General features: G+C 57.6%; 1 protein-coding gene across 1 annotated transcript; it reads right to left on the bottom strand.

Annotated features, from left to right (window-relative positions):
* Positions 1 to 844: 844 nt before the first annotated feature.
* Positions 845 to 18,783, bottom strand: RAB5B (RAB5B, member RAS oncogene family). Its single transcript, XM_039514599.1, has 6 exons — positions 18,649 to 18,783; positions 7,564 to 7,840; positions 6,037 to 6,188; positions 5,712 to 5,834; positions 5,029 to 5,122; positions 845 to 4,150 (listed from the first exon to the last, which is right to left on the bottom strand). The coding sequence occupies exons 2-6, from the start codon at positions 7,724 to 7,726 to the stop codon at positions 4,035 to 4,037; spliced, it is 648 nt and encodes a 215-aa protein (XP_039370533.1). The 5' UTR covers positions 7,727 to 7,840; positions 18,649 to 18,783; the 3' UTR covers positions 845 to 4,034.
* Between the last annotated feature and the right edge of the window lie 642 nt (positions 18,784 to 19,425).

Raw genomic sequence — 19,425 nt, 5'->3', positions numbered from 1 at the left:
GGTGCCCATCAGACAGACCCAGGCCCGTCCCCTCAGGCGTTAACCTCACATCTCTCAGGGCCTGAGAAGCCCGGCCTGGCCGCAGGCTAGAGCCAGTTTCCTGCCAGTCACCCCCCACCCCCTCAGCGGGGGCGTCAGGTGGCCTGGCTGAACCCCTGGTCTATCACCCCCAGAGGGGCAGCGCACCTGTGCTCGCTGGGCATGGTGGGAGCACGCCCCAGCCCAGGAATCCCCCTCAAAGCAGGTGCTGGGCTCAGACCGGGCCTGTGTGGGAGCAGGGGGTGCAGGGGATGCTCACCCCCATCCAACGGGCACCTCGACAAATCCAGTGACCGCCCCTAAGCCAGTGCCAGGCCAGGCCCTGCCAGCCATGAGCTTCAGCTTACAGGCTGCTCAGCGGCCCCCTCTGCTGCCCAGCCGGGCAAAGGACAAGCCTGACCTGTGCTCCAGGCACCCCCAGCCTGAGGACCGGGGGCAGGGGGCGCGGGAGCAGCTCTGCAGCAGCCATGGAGTCAGTGCCCCCGCGGCTGGGGGAGCTGGGCTCACAGGCAGGGGAGCTACCTTTAGGCACCCAGGCTCATTCCCCTTTGCCTCACTGGCCGGCCACGAGCACAGAGAGGGAGGCCCAGGACAGGCAAGTTAAAATCGCAGCTGTTCCCCCACTTCTGGTGCTGGGGTCCGTGGCCAGGGGCTGAGGGGCAGCAGATTCTCAAGTCTACAGCCCGGCCCCCACCCAGAGAACAGGAGCCAGAGCCGGGGGTGCGAGCGGGTGCTCGGAGAAGCCGACCCTCCACATTCCCCCCGCCCCCACACCAGCTACCTGCAGACACAACCAAACAGCAGCTTCATTTAATACACTGATTTTTTTTTTTTTACTTACATTAAATACATTGGTAAATCAGCAGCTGAATTCTGTTACCATGATTGTTATTTTAAATGCGATGTAGGAGCTTTCTCAAAGCAAAAAAAAATTCATCAGAAAAAAAGGCAAGCGGGATTGGGGGGCAGGGGAGGGCTTTCAAAAGCTGCAGTGTCCCAATTTGGTCCAGGGATTTAGCCAGAAAACCACCCCCACTCCTGCGAGAGGGGTGTGGACCCAGGCTCGGGGCCTCCGGGCTTTGCCAGCAGGGTGGATGCTCGTGGTTGTCACACAGATCAGTAGAGTCTTTCCAGCAAGGACAGAGCCCCCCCATGTTACGAGTGAAGCCTGAAATCTCCAACAACGCCCTTGTGCTAGTGGCAGGGGAAGTTACGTGTCACGTCACTGCAGGGCTCAGAGGAGAAAAGAACCAAACACCCACGAGGCCATGTCACGCTTCAGCCCCCTCAAAGGTCTCCTGCCCCTAAGGCCCCCCATGCACAGCCCCACTCAGCGAGGGGGGCTGGGAAAAGCTAACAGCCTCCCAGCCCCTTCCCGAGCAATTCCCCCCCCTAGGCTGGCCTGGTGCTTCCCCTGCTTAGTTGTCTCTGGTTGACCCAGACAATAGGAGCTGCTTCCTGGAAGATGTTGGGGCTGCAGTTTGGCTAGTGCTGGGGAAGGGCACCACAGCTCCCCCTTGGAGAGATCCCACTTCAAAGCCACCCTCCCACCCCAACACACGCCCAGGGCAGCATCCTCACCTCAGCGAGGCAGGAGCTCCCCTGCCCCCGGGGCAGTCAGAGCAGCAGCAGCAGCACAGAGCGGCCCTGAGTTTCAAACCATGACTGACCGGCGAAGGGGCCGGTGCTGACAGCGCCGCAGGTGGCTGATGCAGAGACCAGGTGCAGAGGGACGTGCGAGATTCCCTTCGCCCCGGCTCACAAGAGGCAAAGTGCAGCCTGGGGCCCTGGCAGCCTCCGCGACACCTAAGAAAAGCCAGCAGCTGGCACCAGGGGTAACGGTGCAGCCAGGATCCTCGGCAGGTCGCAACACACCCAAGGGCGACTCGGAACCAGAAGCAAGAGACTCTGGGCCCTGGTTTCCCCCTGCAGCTGGGCAGGGCCCCAGGACCCGTCTGGAACCTGCTACGGCCCATTAAGCCCCAGGGGAGACCAGCCGAACAGGCAACCCCTGTGAAAGAAACCGGTTCCTGCTCCGAGCAGCTCCATCGGGTGCTGCTCCGAGGCAGCTGGGATCAGCGATTCCCGGACTACACCAGGGGCTTCCCAGACAGCCGCACAGGACCAAGCGCTGGTGACAGCCAACGTAAAGCTGCTGCTGCGCACGCGAGAGCTCGGATTTCACAGGCCCGCAGCCGTGGCGCTGAGTTTGAGACACTACATAGGCAGGGGCTGTGCGCAGGCAGGCTGGGTGCCTGTCTGACCCCCCAGCGGAGCCAGCTGGGGCAGGCGTGGGGCTGAGAAGCAGAAGACGCCCCCCGTGAGCTGTGACACCCCCACAGCGTCCGGAGAGGACGCAGACTGGCCTGTGAGTTGATGCAAGGAGAACCTGCAGGTGAAGCCGACAGGGAGCTCAAGGTACCCAGTGTGTTCCTCTTCCATGGGGGGAGCCGAGCCCTTGCCAGTGTCCCAGACTCCTCCCCACCTCCCCCAGGTTCCAGCCCCCGCTAGACAGACAATGGCGCGGACGGGGCAGCCGCCTCCCCCAGGCCAGGAAGGAAGGCAGGTCCTCTGCCTTTGCATGGCCTCCCACTCTCCTTCACCTCGTCTCTAACGGACTCCCAGCCCCACGTCCCGCCTGGAGCTCCCTAGGTTTGCTGCTCAGTGCGCCCCGACAGGGGGCCACCCCCATTCTGAAGTGAGCCTGGCTAGCCACTTGGCCTGCAGGGGAACAGACAACACGAGCCCCGTTTCCCGGCACACAGCCGGGGCTCTGCAGCGCACACGACACAGGAGCGGACTGGAGCCCGGAGGTGGGTTCCCTTAGCGGCGGGAGCAGCAGAGCTCAGAGCGGTGACCCCCTCCAGACAGCTTAAAAACCGAACGCGGCCCCAGGCGAGCTGAGCTCAACGGGACAGACTGGAGATTAAAGTGCAGACCAGAGAACTGGCGCGGCTGGTGATGGAGCTCTCGGCTTAGCCCTCCCCTGAGAGGCCAGGAGCTCTCGGGAGACGAATCCCAGCGGGAACTTTGGGGTTTTACACCCACCCAAGTCAGTATGAACGAGACCATCTGCCACACAGCCGTGGAATCCCCCCGGCACACGATGCTGGGTGCATCGGCCTGGTGTTACCACCATCAATGGGATTACGGGGCTGGCCACTGCTCACACTGGCTATTCATAGCAACGTATTTCACGATTCTATTCCTGCTACTGAGACTTAGCCACTGAAAAGTCATCGTCTGTGTTCGCTTCGTAGCGATCAGCACTAGCCAGAATCAGCCCTCCCGCTGGAGCACAGGATTCCAACCCCGCACTCCCCCCCGTTCCCCATCACTGCCGATCCCCTGCGGGAAAGGCCACCCAGGACAAAGTTAAGGACACTGCAGCTTCCCCGCTCCCCACCCCCAAACATTGAAAGAGATGAGGGGCGGAGGGGGGTAGAGAGAGAACAGGAGAAAAATTAAAGAGTAAACCCACAAAAGACACCCTCAGAAACCAGTGTTTTCTGTAGGTCCCCGTTCAACTTATTCTTCATAAAGTAAACCCACAAGGATTAAGTTTCCACCTCCTTTGGGCCCCTCCCCCCAGCATTAAATAAGGGGGGGGGCGGTAGAAGAGGACAGGTGGTATGGGACCGAGAACACAGATTTACCAAAGCAAAGAGGGGGCGGGCGGGTGGGAGGGAGGAGTTAGCTGGGAGAAGGAGACGGGAATCAATCAGAATTAGGTAGCGATTTGCACCTATAATACAAAGTGAAGAGTTTGTTTTTTGGAAGTTAAGTCCCTGGTCGATCTGGTTCCACTGTCACTGGCCTGGTGGGAACAGATGTCTGGCGGTGGTTCTGAAGCATTAAAAAGTGCAGTTAGAGGCGCCGGGAGGGCTTCGGTTCAGCCGGTGTTAGGGGAGGTGAAGTGTGGCGGACGGGGGTGGGAATGGAGGGTCTCTCTTAGCTCGTCGTCTCGTGCCGGCCTCGCTCTCGACCACCACCCTTCAGTTGCTACAACACTGGCTCTTGTTCTGCTGGGTCTGCTCGTGGAGGTCCACCCCTCGGTTCCGTCCCGCCACGCCACCCGTGCTCTGCGGCTCGCTCTTTGGCAGCTTCTTGGCTGGAGGGGGGAGAGGGGGAGAGTGAGCGAGGCCGACGGAGCGGAGCAGCTCCCCTCCCTGCCCCCTGGGACACTGGCACCCAGCCACCTTCCGCCCAGGCCGGTTCTCAGACGGCCCATTTCTGAGACTCAAATCTGGATTTCAGAGCCACCTCCCTGCTGCCCCCACCACCACGCTGCTCTGTGGGGAACCCGGCTCCTGTCCTGCTGTGACCCTGGAGCGCCAGCCAGCGCCAGGAGAGCTGGCTGGAGTCGCTCCTGTGCAGGTCCTGCTGCACGACCCATTGTTACGGGCACCAGCCAGGCCAGAAGGGCCTTCCCATGGATGCGGAGAGTTGGGCACATCCCAGGTGATGCAGATTCTGTGCAAGCAGCAGCTCCCAGGCCCTTTGTTTGCACACATGGATTTGAAGGCACTAAAGCCTGAGGTGCTACGACAATCAGAAACACGGGGGCCCTGGAGATGCGAGGAGCCGCCAAGGTTTCAGGGACGTGGGAGGTCTCTGAGGGCAAACACCCAGCAGCCTAACCTGTAACCGCAAAGACTAGCCTGGCGCTTCCCCAGTGGAGAGCGTAGGCACGGGTCCCCTCCGAGCCGGCCAGCACTAATGCAGCTTCAGCATGGAGCCTGCACAGAGCCCAGTGCCAGAGCCCGATGCTTCCCTACTGAACACGCAGCAGTACAGCTCCTCCCCTCGAAACGCCTTCAGGAACCACGGGCACGTCCAGCCCTGTGGTACTGGAGCAGGGCAGGAAGGGGAACTCCAGCCCTCCACACGGACTGGAGGAATCGGAGCGCCGGGGGGAACTGCCTCCCACAGCCCCCGGGACAGAGCTCCCAAGACAGGAGCCTGGTGCGTGCGGCACCCACACCTTACCTATCGCCAGGAAGAGATCGTTAACATTCATCGCGGTCTTGGCCGACGTCTCCATGAACAATAGGCTGTTGTCATCTGCATAAGCTTGTGCCTCCTGTAACAGAGATGCAAGTTCCACCGTTGAGGGTGTGGGAAGGGGGAGTGGCAGCCAGACCCACCAACGAGGCCCTGTTACAGGCACTGACAGTCCCGCCTCTACACAAGAGGCCGAGGTCCGTCCTCTGCTACGCAGCCGAGCCAGCAGCTCCAGAGACAGACCCTTAACCCCAGCTGGGCTGGAGGCAGGAAGCGGCAAACTCTGCTCTCTGGGAGGCTTCGAGAGGCCGCTGCAGGGGCTTGGCTGTGCCAACAGGCCTAGCTAGGTGCCCGACGGGAGCAGCGATCCACCTCGAACGCCCCGTGCCACTCAGAGGGGCTGCCAACATGGCCAGGACACCCCTGCTTCTGGGCGGATTAGATTCCAGGGGGCTGCTCCCCCTTCCCCGTGCAGCCCCCACCCTCGGATTCTGGGAGTACTTGACAGAGCACACGTCCAGCGGACCCACGAGCTGCTGCTGGCCGACCCCTGGCCAGGGCAGAGGGACTCCCGTGCTGCTGCAGCTAGATGCCAAGAGGCTTTCACAGGCCAGGGGCAGAATTCAGGTGGCGACGGGGGGCCAAGTCCACAAAGCCCAGCTACTCACTTCATATTCTACCATGCGCTTGTTGGCGAGGTCGGCCTTGTTGCCTGCGAGGGCTATGACAATGCTGGGGCTGGCTTGCCGCTGCAGCTCTTTCACCCATGTCTTCGCTCGGGCAAACGTTTCCTGGAGGGGAAGGCGGGAGAGGACGGCGTCAAGTCAGCGACCTGCCAGGTTCCGGGCGCTGAGCGGCCAAGCTAGACAGAACCCAGGTTTCCCAGCTCCTGGCCTTCCCCCGAGACCATCCTCCCGCCTAGAGTGGGACAATTCCCCCCCCCCTCCCCTTCCCTCCCTTAGCTGTCTCGGTGCTGGAGAACTCCCCGTGTACCTGGTTGGTGATGTCATAGACCACAATGGCAGCTTGTGCCCCCCGGTAATACATGGGGGCCAGACTGTGGTATCGCTCCTGGCCAGCCGTGTCCCAGATCTCAAACTTGACCGTTGTGTCATCCAGGCAGACGGACTGTGTGAGAAACGCCGCTGTGGAGAGGCAGGGAGACAGTGGTACGGTAGCACTCAGCCCATCGCGTAGGGCAAGAGGCCCTGCCCTGGCGCGCTGTCAGGCTAAGGAGATTGACAGCAAAGCCTGGGAGGGGAAGTGACTGCCCAAGGGCGCGCAGCAGGTCTCCTGGCTCTGAATCTAGGACCTTGGAGCCTGCCGCCTCTCTAGGCACACAGGAGCAGGTTAATCATTGCAAGTTGGGACATCAACATTCACCCCCTATTGCTGAAACCCTGCTGCTGTGCACAGCCGCTGCTCATCCAGAGATCAAAGAGACGGCTCCCATGGCGGCTGCCGTGTTCTGCAAGGAGCTGGGGGCTCCCGCCCCGTCAGACGTGGGGGATCCAGCCATGTCCAAACAGGAACAGCGTTTGTGCCCAGGCAGGTTGGCACATCCCGACGCCGTTGTGCGGGACGCATCGAGTCAGTGTGGGATACTGCGACCTACGTTTCCAAGAGGGACCAGCAACCCTGTTAAAAGGGGCTTGGTTTCCAGAGGAGCCCAGCACCCGCTGGTGTTAAGGTGGGAGCCCTAGCGCCTTCCCAAGACATTCAAGAGCCTGGTTCCATTCCCTGCAGCTTTTGGGGCGATACAAAGGCTTTGCATGCGACGTTCAAACCTGACTGGCCCCCAAGTCCCCCTGCACAGGGAGGGAAACGGATACGACGCGCTGGTGTTTGCCCGCAGCAGAGCCCAGGAGTCTTGGCTCCCAGGTCCCCACAAACGGCTGTCTGTGGCCACACGAGTGTGCTCTCGGTACCCCCGGGCTGGGGGACGACAGGCTGAGAGAAGGCAAAACACATTAAAAAGGTTCTACACGAGCCAAGCCTGAGCGCTCGGGTGGTGAGCAACCCGGGTGTCACAATCTCAGGGCTGGAAGGGGCCTCAGGAGGTGTCTAGTCCAACCCCCTGCTCAGAGCAGGCCCAATCCCCAGACAGATTTTTACCCCAGTTCCCTAAGAGCTCAGGTCTCAGCTCCTGCTTCAGTGCTCTACCCTGCCTCACTGCCCGTTACACAGACATGCCACCTACTCATCGAGATCCATCGTGCCTCAGCCGGGATCGGAGAACTGGCTGTGCCATCTCACACGCACTACGGGATTCTTTCAGGAGCCTCAGCAAGTCACAGCTGCATCCTTCTCCATACAGCGAGGCCGCAGGGAACTCCGGGAGGAGCATGGATTCCTTACGCCAGCTAGCACTGACCTCACCCCGCTACTCCCAGGCCTGGGGCGGCTCCCAGTGACACGACGGGGTCTGGAGGAGCGAGGGAAGCCGGGAGCGCCAGAGCACGGTGGGGAGTCTGCGTCTACCCCCCCAGACACGCCCCCGCGCCCTCGCCCAGCACTTACCCCCAATGGTGCTCTCCTGGTATTCGTGGAACTGACCCTTGACGAAGCGCAGCACCAGACTGGACTTCCCCACCGCGGACTCGCCCAGCAGCACCAGCTTAAATTGACAGATTTTACTGGCTTGGGACTGACCATTCGGCCGGGCGGCTCCTCTGCTGGTCATGGCCTGGATTCTGGTCACACCCTGCGCCCCAGCGGATCCGAGAACCTTTGCGCCACTGACCAGCTCTTGGCTTGGTTCTGAGCCCAGGAACAGTATCCTAGTGGCTCAACGCTCCTGAAACACAAGAGGGGGAAGAATCAACACCCGGCCCAGATACAACACTACAGAGGTGGACGTCTCAGACGGTGATCGGTTGGACTGAGCTGCCTTCTGCTCCAATCAGACAGAAGCTGAGTGCAGCAGGAAAGCACTGACTACTCTGCTAAGCCCCAAACAGCCCCACAAGAGGGACCGAGCCCCAATGCATGGACCAGTAACCGCCTTGCATACCACACCGGGGGAGCGAGGAATAGAACCCAGGAGTCCGACTCGCCTACTGCACCTCCTAGGCCGCGCTCCCTTTCCTGCCAAGAGCTCCGATTCGCCCACACATGAAGGCAGAGAGGCCTGCGCCCCGGGCCTCACTGGTGGATGAGCTTTAGAAAGGAGCATGCCGACGAGCAGAAATCGGGGCAAGGAGGGATCCTTACAGCTGAGTGAGTGAGTCAGCAATCCTAGCAGCTCTCACTCGCATTCCTGGAGACGAGCACACAGCTCCTGGACAGGACCGTGCATTGCAGCATGTGGTACCAAGGGCGGGGGCGGAGGGGCAGCGCCTCTGACCTGTTCTAGGAAGGGGCAGGAGGATTCAAGAGCTCTCTGTTGTGCAGCAACAAGCTCAGGCCCCATTTGCAGCCTGAATGCAGCTGTTCTGTTTACTGCAAGTGGCCTGAAATGCCACATTATCTTGTCTCCCCTCCCTCCCCGGGGCTCTCTGGGGGCAGGACGGAAGGACTGAACTATTTCATCGCTGCCGCCCTTGGGAAGGGAAATTCTTAACTGAGGGACAGTCAGGTCAATGTTTGTTTGTGTCTTTGGAGATCCCCATTCACGCAAGCAGTACAGGCTCACCGCCTCCACACCAGGGCTATTGGCAGGCCACATTCCCTGCCCAGCAACCCCCACCCCTTTTAAGGCCTTTCCTGTGAAAAAAGCCCTTGCACGGTCTGCAGCAGAGTGAAACTATGCAAGCCTGGTCAGTTTCACACAGCCACTCCCCATGGCCATAAGTGGTTCTCCCCCACCCCGGCAATGGGTGAAAAGAACCACCCTGCGGGGCGTTCTCAGGGGGGACACACGGCGACCACCCAGAGCTGTGCTGGTTTACCTTACACCAGTTAGACCAGCGCCAGGGGCTGCGAGAACAACTTACTGCAGTTTAAGTGAAGTCAACTAGGAATCGGTTTAAACTAGACTGAAATAAGCCACTCTGAAACCTGAGGCACCCAAAGGTTTGCAAGAGTGGAACATGTACAGTCAATACCAGAGATCCTATTTCAAGTGGTGGCCAGTGGTGGGTGGAGGGGTTAACCAGGTAGGGCTAGAACTGGAATTGCAACAGGACACGATCTGAAATAAGCACCCAGACATCTGCACCACAGACTCTTGGTTTGGTTCCAGTTTGTGCGTACCAACGCCTCCGGTCTGCCAGCGGCTGAGAGTTCAGGTCCCACAGGTCTCAGGGCTTCAACTCAATCCTTTGTTCAATGCACTAAGCCAGGGATCAAGGATTCCTTCGACCTGATGTGAAATGCATTTGAAGAGCTCAAAGCACATGCATGCTAGCGATGCGTCTTTACTAGACTCCCCTTCGAAAACAATGTAAGAAGTGGGCTGTAGCCCACGGAAGCTTATGCTCAAATAAATGTGTGTAGTCTCGAAGGTGCCACAAGGGCTCCTGTTCTTGTTGTGTTCATTCCAATAGCTCTACGGCTGCTTTGGGATGTTCGTAGCTGCAAGAGATATACCGGGAGCAATGGAAGAAAACGGCATTAAACTTCAGAGTGTTTATTTCACTGTTTAACGGATTAAATTAAGTGATGAACATCGTAGCCCTTTATGCCAGGGGATTCGTACCCCTGGCGATGAGTCAGGGGAAGTTTAGCAAAATGGGTGGTGGTTAGTTTGCCTCCCAATTCTCCGGAGCCCATTTCTGGATTCCATAGCCAGCACCGGTGACCTTGGCACTAAGGGCAGACAGGTTTCTCAAATGCAGGCAACTGGGCCAAGATTTTTCCAGACGAGTCCTGATTGTGGCTATCAAATCTGAGACACCTTAAAGGGACCTGATTGCACAGCCTCTGAGTCGGGTCTCTTGGAGACCTCTTAAATCAGACACCCAAAGATCACTAGCCATTTTTCAGTGTCTCAGGCCTTTCCTTCTGTGTTCAAACCCTAAAGGAAGCACTTCCAGGCCTTGAGGTGAGAGATCAGATCCAAGTCTGGTGTGTTATAGGGAAGACCCTGGAGCAAAGATTTGTTAGCATTAACAGGGCCAAGTCTACAAGAAAACAAGGGTCATCTGAAGACCCACCAGCGAGCTGCCAGGAAAAGCCTGGCCTGGCCATTTCCCGTTCCCCATCTGCTTGGGGACACAAGCAGGCGAGAGGCCAAAACCTGGCAGGAAATGCTAAACGGACCCACTGATTTGTACAACTCCAATGCTGGGCAGCCCGATACTTCCCAGCCCCACCAAGGAAGAGGGACAGTCGCCCGTTTATTTTTCTAAACCAAGACTCCAAGAACAGTGTGAAAAGGTTTCAAAGCCCGTAACACCCGAAGCCAAGAACTGCGTGTTCAGCTTTCCTGGAGCTGAGCTGGCTAAAGCCAGGGAAACGCTTCCTTCCGCTTTGAGGACCTTGTTTTGTTAAATATGTAAGAGGAACGATTAAGCAATGACCTCGTCAGCATCCTACGAGAGTTTCCTGGGGAGAGTCCTGCGTGGTTCTGGAGAAGCAGCCTGCACAAGCCACAGTGCTCTGATGCTTAGCAGCCACTCTCTGCTTTGCCTGTCCAGGAAAACGCAGGCTGCAGCGACGCCAGGTTAGAGCTTCAAATTAGGCCAGACACAGATGGGGAGAGTTAGATACAGAGGGAGCAATAAGAGGGTTTAGCAAGTACAATTAGGGCCAGATTTGAAAGTCCTCAGCGCCTCCCTTTGTGAGCCGATCTCTTTTGGAAGTCCGGCCCTCGGGGTCAAAAGAATATTGGGCTTCTCCAACTGAAGACATTGCCATTGCTTGTCCCGCAGGGTGAACTGTGGGTCACCCCACCCTCTATCTCAACCTGCCAATCACTGGTCAGTCCCAGCCCTTCGTATGCTGGCTTAAGCAAGTCCCAAGAGGCTAAACACGAAGGGAAGCACAGCCTCATTGCAAAGCCAGTCACCGCAGACCCTTCACGCCATCCGCAAAGGGTGGCTTGGTCGGGTTTTTGACGGGGCTTTGCCTTTGAAGGCTTCCGCAGCAATCAGGAGCCTTGTCTGGCCTTCCCTCTATGCTGGAGGTTCAAGCTCCCACAAAACACGAAAGTGGCGTCTCTCCCGAGCGCGTGTTACATATTGGGTAGCGGGGGAAAAGATGCTGTGACCCTTCTGTCAAAAATCCCTTCTCCTCAATTGCTGCAGCTTTCACTTCCTTGTGACGCGCTCGTTTCATTCGCTCCCCAAGTCACCGCAGTCCTCCAGGGTGGGTGGACAGGAAAGTCAAACGTAAAGACACTTTTCAGATTCTTCCACAGCATAAGGACACAGACACAAGCCAAGTTACCCAGCTCCTCACTGCAGCTCAGGTCACCTAAGTGCCTAGTAAATTAGTACCAGAGAAAACTCATCTCTCAGCAATCCTCTGCACTCAGACAGGGCCTTCCAAAACCAAGGATCTACAAACCAAGCTGAATTAAGCCTCCCCATGCCCCCGGGAGTAGCACCCCCATTTGAGACAGGGGGAAGGGAAAGCACAGACATGAAGTCGCTTGCAAGTCTGCAGAGCCGTGTGTCAGGCATAAGAACGTTCAACCTGCACGTTATTTCACCCGATAGCTCCTAAGAGCTTCTTCTGTTCCGTGGGTTCCCTCCCCAACAAGACCAAGCTTCTTCAGAGTGTTTGACAGTGAGGTGTGTACACACATCACAAGAACAGACAAACCGACACCGCTCATGGAGGTACCCAGAAAGGTTAGAAATCCTGTTGTACTATTGGTGTCCAGAGACTGGCATGAGATGGGAAACTGAATACAAGTGCTACAGCCGCTCTTTAGACTAAGCTCTTCGGAGCAGGGACTGTCTCCTCTGCATTGTGCCGAACAACGAGGCGCTGTTCTTGGATGGTCCCTAGCCACCGCTGTAATACGCACCATCAGTACAATCCCAGGAAAGCTCCAGGAACTCACCCCCCGTGCAATCAGAGTAGCTGATCCAGCCGTCCACTCGTATTCACTAAATACAGAGCTCCAGCACAACAGAAGCTTCCACCAACAAGAATGAATTTAACTCAAAGAAATTCAATCAGAAAAGCCCCCCTCTGACGCATGGGGGCCCCTACAATCAGGGGTTCTCACCCCCCCCCCATGCTATAAAATCTCCATGGCCCAGCTGTGCCACCACAACTGGTTTTCTGCATAGGGAGCAGCAAGGAGGACGATTGTCTGGGGCCCCACACCACAAGGGGCCCTGCAAAGCTAAGTTGCCCAGGCTTCGGCTTCCACCCCGGCCCTGGTGGTGCGGCTTGGGACCCCGGGCTGCAGTCTTTCTGGCCTGGGCCCCAGCGAGCCTAATGCCAGCCATGCTCGGCAGAGCCCCGACCCCTGCTCCTGGCCCCCCTGGCTGAGAACCACTGCTACAGATCATATGGACCCCTTTCTTTAAAAGGCTCCTGCCCAAATGTAGCTCTTTCATTGACTACCTGAAATAACCGGCATGAGGTATCCGACCCCTAACAGGTCAAAGCCCACGGTCCATCAGCTCTTCGGCTCTTCCAGCAGATCAGCGTAACCAGCCGTAGCAGCCTTTGGACATCTCCAGAGTAATTTTACACCTGCATGACTAATATTAAACATCTGCTGGAACCACAATTACTGTCCAGAAAGTCACTTACCAACCAAAGCAAAACCTTTTCAGTAAGCAACTAACAGCTGGCCCAGCAACTGATACCCCCCCACCCCTCGGAGCCCCATTTTATTCTGCGGCAGCAACTTACACATCACAATCCGTAGCTTGCACAAGTCACACCAACGGTGTTCTAGCAGCAGGCAGCCAACCAGTCACGCTGTGCGCCGGCATCTCCACTGCCAGCATGAGAGATCCAGGAGTCCGTTTGGCTGACCCCTGCTCCGCTTCTCGGGGTAACACAACAGCCGCCTCGGATGCACTGAGCAAGTTCACCTTCTTGTGGACAGTACAGGGTGAAAGATCCGCACAGCCCAGCCCTTGCGGATTCCTCGCCCCCTAGTACCGATACCGGCGTAGGGAGCCAGCTCGATATCCACCCTTGGCTCAGATCAGGCCCCGTTTCACTGCACTGCCCTGGCTGGGGTCACGGGAGGGATGAACGCGTCCATTGCAATTCAGTCATGAAGAGCTTCAATAGCAGAACTTGGTTTCAGGGAAGGGCCTGCTCAGGAGATACCCCCAGGAGTTGGAGTTGCAACAGCCTATCTGGGTTAACTGCTTTCCTGTTGCCAGTGTTACTTTTCCTATGTCTTAATCACATACAACATAAGCCACTGCCATCCAAACCGCATGCATGGGTTACCCTGCCGTCAGCCTCTTTCCCCCACCCGGCTTTATTACCTAGCCAGACAGCCAAGAGGATGCAACGTTCTAGAGCCGTTGCAGACCTGGATCCTACCCGACCACTCGGTATTTGAAAGCCTGAAACACGGGAGTTACAGATCCGACCCCCGGTGCAAACCTGAGTAGTGCGGAACCCCATTCCCTTCAGTCCTGGCCGGCAAGGGCTGCAGGCAGGGGCGGCTCTAGCTTTTCTGCCACCCCAAGCACGGCAGGCAGGCTGCCTTCGACGGCACACCTGTGGGAGGTTCCTGGTCCCGCAGATTCGGCGGCTTGCCTGCGGGAGGTCCCCGGTCCCGCGGATTGGGTGTACCTGCTGCCGAATTGCGGGACCGGGGACCTCCTGCAGGCAAGCCGCCCCCTCGCAGGGACCAGCAGGGCGCCCCCCGCAGGTTGCCGCCCCAGGCGGGCGCTTGGAGTGCTGGTGCCTGGAGCCGCCGCGAGACGCTGAGAGCACATTACGAGGGAGCCACTGCTCTTGACTCTGAGATGTTAGTGAAGAGCCCCAGTGATGCACCATCAGATACAGGATAACGGGAGCAGAGCGACGTTCACTACCCAGCCTTGCTAGTCTTCAAAGCGCCATCCACACTAGTCCATCCTCAGCCTCCACAGCAAAGAGACAAGAATCCTCCCCTCCACTCCTCTGTTGAGAACTAAGCCCAAGAGCTGCTTGCAACAGGTGATGGAGGGTCTTGTCTACATGGGGATTTGAAGCTAAGAGTCCTGTGCCATAGCCACCATCAGAATGCTGCCATTCCTGCCTCCCGGTTCTCTCCTCCGCTCCTTTCTCAATACGGATCCCGGCCTCTGAACTATGCTGCAGTCCAGCCACCGCTACCCAGCTGGGTTCCAATGACAGTCACCAAACAAAACTTTAAGAGTCACCGCTGGGATAATTAGCACCTCTGTCTCAAGGGTGTTTACTGTGTAAAGTCATTGCACACCACTGGTCATTAAGTAGGTAATGCTCGTTGACTCAATAGTGATATCCGGTGGCTCAAGAGCCACCAATCTTCTTTCTACTAGACAGATTAGGAATATCCTGTACAACTGCAGTCACCCAGGAATGTCCTGTCGTCTCCAAATTAATGCAACACTCACACAGAACTTGAGCAGCCACAGAGATAGGACCCAGCCCCTCTTGCTCCAAAACACACGTCCATTCAGTTGGGGGGGAAAAGGAGAATCTCCCTTAGCAATACAAGGCCTATCTAACACAGATGAGCAGTTTTGATTCCATCCAGTGGAAGGCAGCGATACATGGATGGAATTAACCAGCACAATATAGCAAGTCTTAAATCAAAGCTTGTTTTCAGCAGGCATTGGGCGCGGGGCCGGCTCCAGGCACCAGTGAAGGAAGCAGGTGCTTGGGGCGGCACGTCCGGGTCTTCGGCGGTGGGTCCCTCAGTCCCCCTCAGAGCGAAGAACCCGCCGCCGAATTGCCGCCGAAGAATTAAGCGGCGCAGTAGAGCTGTCGCCAATCGGGGCTTTATCTCTTCCTCTCCCCACCCCCCACCCCCCCCCCGGCTTTGCCCTGACTGGGCGATGTAGTGCTCTGGCGAAGGATCAGCTAGAATTTGCCAGGCTTAAGAAAACGTCTCACCCAGGGCAAGCATTAGCTCTGCAGACACCAGCTGAGCTTTCAGGGCATTGCTGGAAGACTAAGGGACACCCGGTTTATTAAGCACCCCACAACAAAGCTGTCACTTGTCTCTATGAACCTGCCAGGTCACAACCACTTGTTGCAAGCGTAAAATAAAAGCGGGATTTACCATCAAACACCGGCTGGCGGAGAGAGGACGGAGCGTGTTGCAGGCAGCATGGAAAGCTCTTGTGCTGAGCTTACAGCAAACTTTGGAAATTAGACACACGAGAAGCACCTGGAGGGCAGGGCTCTCTCCAGATAGGCCAGGATATTCCCTGCCACACCCCCCCATACATGAGAACAGAGGCACTAATGCTCCCACAAGTTGTCTCTAGCAAGGGCGTGTATTGATTTAACTACCAGGAGAGGCCTTGAGCGTTAGCTCTCCTTGCCACACTGGCCTGGCCACTAACATTGCTGAAGGGCTAACAATGACAAAGCCACGTTCTAGGCGAGCGTGGGGAGGCGATCGGCAGTCACCTGGCAATGTTTAATAGATCCCGACACCCAAAGAAGGACAAACATCCCTGCCTCTTTACAGATGGGCGAGTCACTTTCCATGTGCCTCCATTTCCCCAGTCACTCAGTGAAGCTATGGCAACGCTGGCAGTGCACCCAGAAGTCCAAGCTCCCAGTCCCTTGCACTAGCTATTAACAATGCAGCATCTCTTCCTTTCCCTCCATAAGAAGTTACGAAAGTTCATATGGGTGCTAGGCCAGTCATCAAACATTAATAAGCGGAGGGGGGGGGGCATTGCACACATGAATCCACTTAGAGAACACAAAGTATTTCTGAGATTGAGTTGAACCTAGGGGGAAATCCAAGGTAAGGTTTGAGAGAGTACAACGCAGCTGCGACCCTTAAGGATTTCAGCACTGGGAGGAGTGAACCCGCTTGACCATTGTGAGAGCAGGAGATCTGCTTCCACCCCTCCAGCACACTTAGAGGAAGCTGTTCACATCACTGGAGAGAATGAGAATAGTTGGAGCAATGGGATGAGATAAAGAGGCGGCAAGCTCAGCCTGAATAGCAGGACAAGCTTCCCAAGAGCAGAGGAGACCTGCTAAAGGATGGAACAGTCCTCAGGGTAAGCCCACACTGCAATTTAAGCCCAGGGATTGAAATCTGGCTCAAGCCTAACCCCCCTTCTGTCTACACACAAATGGTGCAAACCCAGGGCCCCAGGACCCCACAGGGGCGGAGGGTCCAAGGCCGAGTCAAGTTCAAACCCTTTGCTTTGCAGTGCAGATGCAGCCCCACTGGACTTGCGCTCTGAGGGGATGTCTACACGGTGATAATAAAACCCACAGCACGACACAGGTCAGCTGACTCAGGCTCCCAGGGCTAAAAACTGCAGTGTAGACATTCAGGCGGGGGCCCATGCTGGGAGACCAACCTCTCAGGTCAGGGATATTTTCTCACAATGTAGATGTACGGTGGGAGTCTGCCGGAATTACTGCACAGTCTCACGGGCCGACTTGCTTTGTCCTCTGGACAGTCAAGTTTTCCCACACTGCACCACAAACAAACACACTTCGGGAGGGTGCTAGGGAAGTCTGGGATATGGGTGGATGAACTTGGGCCTGCAAAATGGAACGTAGACTCTGGAGCCCCAGCGTCCTACAATTCCTAACCTGGAGTTAGAAATGAGTGTAGGCGCTCAAACCTTAGGTTAACAGTTCCAGGGTCTGCTAACTCAAGTTCTACTAGCCCTGGACTGACACTGCAGTGTAGACATACCCCCAGAGAGACCTGGTGAAAGCACCGTTATTCCAGGAGATTTAAAACTAACCGGATACAGGAGACAAGACTGTAGGTAGCAATTACGCACTAGTATAGTGTGGACTGGATGATCTCCAAGGCCTCCCCAATCTCTGAACGTCCATGATTCACTTCCTCCTTTCCTTAATTGACATGCAAATAATAGAGTATCCGATCCGACACAGACACATTTAACACGAGCAGGCTGCACTGCGGCCATCCCAGAAGGGAAAAGAACTAACCTAAATACCAAGAGCCCTCGAGGCAAGCGCCCTGGAAATAAACATTCCAGCACATATTGCATGTGAACGTGCCCATCACCATAGCCTCGACTTATGTTTGGAGCCAGCCATAGGATTCCAGCTGAGAGACTCACCCATACTCCCAGGTGGAGTCTGGCAGTCAGCCCACACCTGATAATTGATGGTATGCCGGGGTATCGCAGCTACCCAGCCGCCCCTATTTAGGAGACAGGGTCCTTTTTGGCTCTCTCCAATAAAAGAGATATTTATCCCTTTCCCCTCCGGGAGGATCTCCTGTTCCAATGCATTTTTAATGGAGTTAAATAAGGGGATTAGAAGCACCTCAGGGCTGTGGGAGTCTATCCATGAATTTCTAATATGCCCGTCTTCGCACTATCCAGGGGCTAATTACAAGGATTAGTGGAACCATCAGCAGTGCCCAGCCAGGAGCACGTTGGAGGCTGAGTCGACAGACCAGCCCTGGATGTTAATTATACACTCCGTGGTTCCCCTTGCACAGGTCAGCTCGCAAGCACGGAGAAGCAATGAGGTGGTGTTTTCCCGCCCCAGGTGTCCCTACTGTGAAGAGCTGTACGCTGCTGGTGTGTTTGCTGGGCTGACCAGGAGGAGGAGGAGGAGGAGTGGGGAGCATCTGTGCTGTACTGCCCTCGCTATGGAAAACACACATTCGCAACATGGGCAGGCGTGAGGCCCAAGAATGAACTCAGGCCCCAGCCCCGGGGACAGGTGCAGCCAGGCCTCAAGCGAAGCCGTGTGCAGGGAGGGGGGCAGGGGAGATGGACGAGCGTCTCTGTAACCTCACCTAGGCAAACAGAGCACAGCGGGGCTTGCTGGGACCTCAAGAACCCGGCCCTGGGGGGTGGGGGATACAGCCCCTTTGCCATCCTACGGGAAGACGCACCCTGACCCCAACCCCCGCAAACGGGGCAGCTGGACCAGCTGCCAAGCCCCAGCCATCCTACGACCCTGGGCACCCTGAAACCTTTGCTCCCCCCAGAGCGAGCCGAGTCTCCCCGCTTCCTTCCAGCCTGCCCCCCCCAGCAGGTCAGTCATCCCTGCCCCCCGCCTGCCACCCCCGTGCAGTAACCCCCAGCCTGCCCCCCCCGCAGGCCAGTCATCCCCTCCCTGCCCCACGCCTACCCCCCGCAGGCCACTCATCCCCTCCCTGCCCCCGTGCACTAACCCCAGCCTGCCCCCACAGGCCAGTCATCCCCTCCTGCCCCCGTGCACTCATCCCCTCCTGCCCCCTGTGCACTAACCCCAGCCTGCCCCCACACCCCTGCCCCCCCAGCCTGCCCCCGCAGGCCACTCATCCCCTCCCTGCCCCCAGCCTACCCCCACAGGCCAGTCATCCTCCCTGCCCCCCGTGCACTAACCCCAGCCTGCCCCCTGCAGGCCAGTCATCCCCTCCTGCCCCCGTGCAGTGACCCCCCCAGGGCTCGCCCCCGCAGGGCTCAAGGGCCCTGACCCCATCCCCGCTCCCCTCACCCCACGGGGCGGGGCAGAGACCCCCCCGCAAACGGGCCAGGCCCCCAACCCGCCCTGGGGCCCCGCCCGGCTCCCGCTCCCGCTCTCCGGTACCTGAGGCGGCTCCAGCTCCGGCTCCGTCCCCCCCCCAGGTCTCGGCCCCCTAAAGTGTCGAACACACAAACAGCTGCTCTCAACCAAACCTTCCTCTGGTGGGCGGGGCTTAGCGGCGGCGGCGCCAATCCGTGCCGGGCACCTGGCGAGCGGACACGCCCCTGCCAGCCGTCTCGCCCAATTGCTGCTGCGGAAAACGCATTACCGGGCCACCCAACTCGATTCACCAATAAGAGCTCATAAATGGCCGGACGGGCGCAAACGTTAGCCAATGACGACTGGGGCACGATGGAGCTAACAGACCAATAAAATGGAAGAACGTCATGGTAGGGGGTGGATCTTATGTTAACTGACGGACCCTGAGACCAATGAAACAGCAGTTGTTCCGGGGACTGCAGCCACAACAAATAAGGTGACCTAAAGGGGCGGCACCCTCGAGCTCCACTGTCCAATCACAATCAGGAATGCGGTCCCCTCTGTCCAATCACAGGGACCAGAAAGCGATGATTGACAAGCGACGGACGGCGTCTCACCCTCCCTATTCAGGCCAAGCAAAGGACGGCCCGCCTCCCCGCTGGCCAATCAGAGACGAGTCGGGGAATGATTGGCAGGGTGCGGGTGAGAAGGAAGGTGAGAGCCCGGAGGCCTCTGGGAATCTGACCTTTGACCTTGGCATGAACCTCTCCCCAATTAGCTTAATTGAGCTAAAAATAGACGATGGTTCCCGGGCTCAGAGACCAGGGGCCGGGGCCCAGAGAGGGGCAACTAGGGGGTGGA

This window comes from Mauremys reevesii, linkage group 25 (assembly GCF_016161935.1).
Source record: "Mauremys reevesii isolate NIE-2019 linkage group 25, ASM1616193v1, whole genome shotgun sequence".
NCBI lineage: Eukaryota > Metazoa > Chordata > Testudines > Geoemydidae > Mauremys > Mauremys reevesii.
This window is presented reverse-complemented; position numbering and strand designations above follow the sequence as displayed.